Below are 7,089 nucleotides of genomic sequence, written 5' to 3'. Positions count from 1 at the left end.
GTGTTCCCCAAATTGTTAAGTAGTCTGTAATATCCCTGATATCTCACCGGAGAAGCTCGAATAGTGTGAAAGGAACATGGAACTAGAAAGTGGAGGGGACACTTCTCAGGGTCCTTTGATACTTGCACCAAGCATACCTGATCTTAGAAGACATGGAACAAGCCAACAGTCTGTCTCAGGGATGTGGCTCCCCCGAGAGTGAGGCCACCATGCCTCTCCCCAACCTGCTGAACTGCCTGTGACTTCAGGGAGAAGCCACATGTTTCAAAGTAGTTACTTTAGGGAGCCAGTTCTAAGAAAAGAGGCAAACTTCTAGGTCAATAACAGGGACCATCAAGGCAAAGGAAAGTGGAAAGGATTTAAGCCACGTAACTCTTGTTACTTATTTCTGTAGTCTGCTTTTTTTTTTTTTTTTTTTGCATTCTGTAGACTGGCCTTTCAGTTTCAAATGGGCAGGGAGGCCTTCGGACGTCTTGAATTTATTCATCATCAAGCATAACCAATTCTCACAATTTTGCACTATCTCACCGATTAACGTACTGTCGCCAGGCAAAAAGGGTTAGGAATTTATTAACAGCTGCCTTCATGGACTCCCACTTTGTGTGGTTATTAGTCTTGAAAACCTGAGTATTAGTATTATTAACGTTAAGAAGAAAGGGACATGGCATTTTGGGTGAGAAAGGAACAATTATTGACTAAGACCCAAATACTCAATAACTTTCGTTCACGTGAAGAAAAGAAAATGCAACCCAAGTTCCTCATTTTAAAGAGTTCTATTTGTTTTCAGTGTTGGAGGAGAACCAAACAGGACCAAGGAACCCACACAACACCACACACGTCAGTTCTGACTGTGAAAGATGAGCCGAGTGCTACAACGGTTTATTGAGAAGGTGATCCTATCACACGGAGAACACGCACTGCAACCCCCTTTTTATTACATCCTTCATATATTATGTATCAATCACACTTTTAAAAATTAATGAGATGAGAACAAGTCGAAAAGAAGGTAACTGGAAGTTTCTGAGGGACAGGCGGATGAGAGAGGCAGGTCGACAACCAGTAAAGGACTTCTGATTAACCCAGAGAGCAATTTCAGATTCATCTGACTCCACTAGAATTATGGGTATAATCTTCCGGAATGTTTCTGGAAGAGAGAGGGCATGCAGGAGCAGCGCAGGGCAACAGCAGCATTCGGGGTCCCTTCATCAGGAAGGGGAGGCGTTCAGGGAGACCCACCATGAGAAGAAGCTGTTCAAAAGAGGTGCTCAGTGACCTTTCATTTTTAAAGGAGCATCTCGTTTCTGGTGAAAGGAAAGAGAACGAAGAGTAAGGATAAAATCTTTCATCATTAGCGATGGAGTAGGTCCAGAAATAAGATCAGAGCAAAAGCATAAAATGTCATTTAAAAGTGACATGGGAAAACAGAATGGGAATAGGTCCAGAATTCCCATCCAAGGGTCTAGCTACTTTGTAGAGCCAAACCCATGGGAATAATAAGGGAGATTTCCAATACTCAGGAGAATGAAATAATCAGAGGTAGGATTCAGACCAGGGAAAGAATGTTCTGGGATGCTGGCTTTTTGAAGGCACTCAAGAACAGAGTGAAAGACTGAGCTGCAGTGAGCTAACAGGGGGGTCGGGGAGGGGGTGGTCAGTGGGGTGGGGGGAAGTGTGGACTCACTTATCTGTCACAAGGAAATAAACACAACTCCAGGAACGTTGTGACAATACATATATTATCGAGGAATACATAGAGTAACAAGGTAGTAGAAATCCACTTTATAAGTAGTTTCTTACAACAAATATAGTTTCTGCTTAGGGAATAAGAAAGAGAAGTCTGTTTTCTGGATATGCCACTCTGCGAAACAGCTGTGACTTCAAATCAAGAACTGGATAAATGGCACATTATCTGGTTCTTTAGACAAATTTACTGAAGCTAAGGCTTCAGAGTTGGGACAACCAGGGAGTTTGCTTTTCCTTTGAATCTTGCAAAACCTATCCTCTAAGACAAAAAGATCTGATCATAGAGTCTATAAAAAGTCTAGAGAGTATAAAAGTAGAGAACTATGAAAGTGGACGTATTGATGGCAACTTTTATGGCTTCCATAGAAAGTGTGGGGAGGATCTCTGGTTTGCTTTATCGAGGTAGTGTCCAGGGCTGGAAGGCCATTGTCATTGAGTACACGTGCTACAGGTGACAGGAGCAGGGGAGTTCGGTTGTTCTTATTGCATGAAAATGCCACTCTCTCCAGTGGCTTAATGACCTTTCGTTCCTGAAAAGAAATGGTCTTTTGGGAAATTTCCTATCTTGGTTTAGGCAAAAAGAAATTAGAACCCAGTATCTATTTGCTCAATTTTATCGTCTGAAGGATTCCAAGAGAGCGGGTTTTTGTCACGGTAGAATAGTTGCTAAAATTCTTAAGTGAAACTTATCCCCCTTTTCAGGAGCCACTTCCCGTACCGTCTAGAACAGCACGGAAATGTTCACCATGTGGCTCATACAAGTTGTTTCTTCTATACAGTAGCTGAAACGGAAGGGTTTCCCTAACTTTTGTTTTCTCCTTTCTTCTTCCTCTTCTCTTTTATGATAACATCCCACCTACCACTCTGCTTCACTGACTGAAATCTGCAAGATGGGGAAAATAAATAACCATCGGCAACGGATTTCTATGTCTGCCTGAGCTTCTCAAAATGTAAAACCTCCAGTGATGTAAAAGAGAAACACACATATCCATTCGACAAACAGAAGAACTGAAAACAATTTCAAGAACGAGAAAATTCAAAGTCGACAAGCATCTCTTCAGCGGGCTTTTTGCCTTCAGTTAGTTTCCTAGGGACAATCAAATTACAGGGAGCCTTCTAACCACAAATGAAAAGGTACTTCCAACAAAGGTAGTTTTTAAAAAGATCGTACAACCACGGTCATGGCATGCTCAGTCATTAATTTAGACCAATTCACGTAAACGGTAGACTGTGGAAGTAAAATAACTGACTTGCAAAGATTTCTCGGAACTCCCATAAAGTCTTATGTGGAGCCTCCCTGCTTGCTAAAAAGAAAGAATCAAATCACAAATATACAGGGAAATGAAGCCACGTGCCTTTAAACTGCTCGTCTTATTTTTTTCATTTAAATTTAAAAAAAGTCTAACTCAGGATGAGCCTACCTGACTCGATTTGAGAAAGCAGCAAGCAGTCTTTCGTTAAGGCTAAGGAAGAGTTTATATCTGAATGCTAAATCTATGAGAAAAGACTAGAACAAGGAAAAGAAAAAAAAAAAGTAATGTCAACTCAAGAAAGTCCTTGGGGAATTTTCCTCCAGTAAGCCTTAACCCTACCAGCAATAGAAGCCTCTGAAGACAGTAAAATCAAATAATGAGAAAAGAGCCTCAATTGGATATCTATATAACGCTGAAGTGTGGCCTTGGTTTGTCTTAAAAGACAAAGGTCAGAGAAGGGCTGGGAACTCAAACCCCTCCATGGTTCTTTTTGTCATGAACAGATAGCAAGCAGGCATGAAGTTCTCAAGTCACAGGGAGCTGTGCTCACTGTCGGAGGGAACACACCAGAATGCAACTCTCATCTTAGTGAAGGACCCCAATCAGATTTCCAACCCTGAGTTTGAGTCTTAAGCACGTTCAACCTGATGCACATATATGTTTAAGGCTTAATCCTGCAGTTCTTGGGTTCAGAAACATGAATGTTGCAAATATTCTTAATGCATTTCATTATTTATATGTGATATATGACACTGATGAGGAGTCATTGTGTTCTGAGCAGTGTTCCTGAAGACCACAAACCCCAGGTCAGGGAAGGTATACCTATCTAGGGTTAAAAAAAAAAAAAAAAAAATTAGAAGCTTCCACATTGTTCCACAATACATTTCACTGTGAATTGTATTATGTGATGATGCTGATTAAAAAAAATTTTTTTGACTTTTTTTTTGCTTCTGTTAAGGGTGGTGGTGATTATTTGCTTAATACTGGTTTTCCTATGTAGTAGGCATTTTCTTATGGCTATATTCACTTGGATGAAAAAATCAAATATGACTACCTGAATTTTCCAGTGTATAATGATAGTACACTTCATAAAATAGTTGATTCAATGGTCTCAAGTCTAGAATTCAGAATTGTTGCCCAAAATGGTAAATGTATGTAGAACAAAATAAGGTACTGTAACCAATTAACAGCTTTAAAAAAACCATCTTAATATCATAGGTTTGGCCATTAAGTAATGACATGTCTACATGAAAGTGTAGATCCATCCACAAACCTGTCAATGGATGGGAAGGAGAGTGTGGAGGAAAGGGAGGCAACCACTATATAACAGTCACAAACAAGAAATTAACTTTCCTTACTGGTTTGGGTACCTGGGTGTCCAAAAACCGTATACAAAGTTTTAAAATAACATTCTTTAGAAATTACATCCACAAACAGGAAGAAAAGTAGGTCTTTGGATACTTTTCTGCCTCATTCCAAAATTTTCCTATGCTCATCATAGAACGAAAGGCAATAATCAGAAGGAAAAAGTGAGGAAATCTAAAACCAAAAACCTAGTAGAGAATGTGGTATTTACAAAATAGGGTCTTGACCTCACTTGAGAGTTCCATTTTTTCCTACCACAGAGCTAGTCAGCCAGAAAAGTGCTTGAGGCATATCCGCACATTTAATATTAAAAATAAATAAAAGCCAGGGTTCTGATTTAGGCAATGATCTAAGCACCTGAGGAAAGAAAAATGAAGAAATGTCCAGATTAAAAACACAGAGGGAGGGAGGGAGAGAGGGGGGGGGAGAGAGAGAGAGAGAGAGAGAGAGAGAGAAAGAAAAGCAGACCCAGCTTTGGAACTCAGTTCTCTGAGATTAGAAAAACAAACCCAAAACCAAAAAACACAATTTTCAGCTATACTGACTGAGTCTAGAGAAATCGGATCAGTTAAAGACGAGCAATAGGTTAGCCCTTCTCTTCAGCCCTTCCTATACAAGCTCCTGATCAATCATGCTCTCACAGAGCTTCCCAAACCTGGAAAAGTAACCTGTCTTAGAGGCATTAGAGACGCTGCCCTCACCACCTGTGGACACTGCTGTCACATAATTATCTGCAGAGAACAGGGCAGCAAAATGCAGGAGTTTTCTTTCCCTTGCTACAATTTAAACTGTGAGAGAACAGCTCGAAGTTGTGGATACAGCCGGTGAAGAGACATATTTGAAAAGTCATAGTCAGTTTGTTCTCATCCCAACTTCTCAGCTCCCGTCAGCAACATCACGTTTGTGATTTTAGTGTACTATTTTTATCTGGCCACAACAATTTTAGAAAAACACAGCAACCTCAAAACGAGCAGTGTATCATGAGACTTCCATTCGTCCTCGCCACAGGTAGAACACGGGCAAGGCCCGGGGACAGTGAGAAACAGACAGGACTCAGGACACACAACCCCCACTGCTTCCTCCTCCTGAGGGGGAACAGCTTGACTCGGGTTTTTAAAACCCGCAAAAGCTTTGGGTGACTTCCCCGGGGAAAGAGGCGACTCCCTGCAAATCGTTCCCTTTCACGTGGTGACCCCACCGAGTGAAACGCGGAGGCCGGGAAGGGGCATGTCAGCGAGCCTAACGCACTGACACTTGAGTGTGGGGCGGAGATCTGAAAGCAGAACGTCCTCGGGCAGAAACCTGGTGTCTGGAGACCCTCTCGGATACAGCTAGTCTCTGAAGCACCTTTGAGTTGTACGGATGTAAGAATAACTTTGAACTATAGAAGTTATATGCATCTTTAAGAATCACATTTTGCTGATTATAAAATTTTTTTTTCTATTTTACAACATAGGCCCAGCTACACTGAAAAAATTACACCGCTTATTGAAATACATTTCATTTTAGAAACAGACCACTAAAGAAGTCTATACAAAAACTCTAAAATAATTTCTGTAGTAAAATAAAGAGTGCGTTAGGAGAGCTACACAAAGAAGAAACTTCCCGTCTTTCTCTCTAATGCTGGATAGACTGGGAAAGACGGCCGGCTCCGCGGGGAAGCCAGCACCAAAAGCTGAAAAGAATTTGTTCGGATACACAGTGATACAATTAATGCTCTGGGTTAATCTCACAGCCTTCCCGATTAGTACAAAGGAAACCAGGCCTGTCTCCTCTTTGAGGAGAAGTCCGGGATATAAAAGCAGGCATACCTCATCAGCTGATAGGAAATTATAAAATTCCACAAGTCTGAGTATTTGAAATTTATAAAAGTCACCAGAAAATGCCAGCAAAGTGGCCTTTAGTTCGGTGGTTCCCCTGGTTTGGATGACCGTTCCCTCCGCGAGCTCCAGGTAGTCTTGGCGTTCACCCCCTCCGCGCGGCGGCTCGCCCGGACCGTGAGCGGCTCTCGGCGGAGGCCGGGGGGTCTGACAGCTCGGGAAGAGCCCGCCAGCCCCGTCTCCGCACCCGCACGCGGGCGCCCGGCTCGGGGACAACGCACGCGGGGAGAAGGGCGTTAGTGATGCTGCGCTGAGCTGTTCTTCTCGGCCAGGTGCCGCAGGAAGTTGTCCTCACCCTGGCCTCTGTGATTTAAGGGTTCGCTCTTAAAGAGAGCTGGAGGCGGGGGGAGGTGGGGGACCGGAGGGATGGGGAGGTGGTGTGGGTGGTGGGGGTGTGGGTGGATGTGGAGGTGCGAGAAGGGGTGGGGGATGGGCCGCGGGGGGAGAGTGCTCACGGGAGTCATACTGATCGGAGGGGTGGGGGTGGCGGGGGTGTTCACCACAGACGGAACTGGGGTCGCCGGGGACGTCGTAAGTGGGATCTGGACAGCAGGCGGCACGTTCACGGGGCTGGTCACCCGAAAGCACTTCTCCTTGTGGGCCTTGAGCATGTTGGAGAAGCGGAACCGCTGGCCACACACGTCGCACGGATAGGGCTTCTCGCCTGTGTGAGTTCGGCGGTGCCTCTTCATGTTGGGGCGGCTGGTGAAGCTTTTGCCACAGATTTCACAGATAAAGGGTTTCTCTCCTGAGATGAACACAGACACACAAAAAGATTAACATAGTGCAGGGTAATTAGGGGCTCCTTCTATGCCTCATCCTTAATGGGGACATTAGCACTCCTCTCC

General features: G+C 43.6%; 1 protein-coding gene across 3 annotated transcripts in view; it reads right to left on the bottom strand.

The window, feature by feature from the left end:
• Positions 1–389: 389 nt before the first annotated feature.
• ZNF652 (zinc finger protein 652) overlaps positions 390–7,089 on the bottom strand; it is a 59,499-nt gene continuing 52,799 nt past the window's right edge. For 2 of the 3 annotated variants that reach the window (XM_032320022.1, XM_032320023.1), the window contains exon 6: positions 6,478–6,989. In XM_032320022.1, coding sequence (XP_032175913.1) covers positions 6,478–6,989 — 512 coding nt within the window. Of the gene's footprint in view, positions 6,990–7,089 lie in introns of all 3 variants that reach the window. The other variant, XM_032320024.1, reaches the window with a different exon arrangement.

Source organism: Mustela erminea, chromosome 18 (assembly GCF_009829155.1).
Source record: "Mustela erminea isolate mMusErm1 chromosome 18, mMusErm1.Pri, whole genome shotgun sequence".
NCBI classification, from domain to species: Eukaryota; Metazoa; Chordata; class Mammalia; order Carnivora; family Mustelidae; genus Mustela; species Mustela erminea.
Note: the sequence above shows the minus strand (reverse complement) of the source record. Positions and strands in the feature narration are given on the sequence as shown.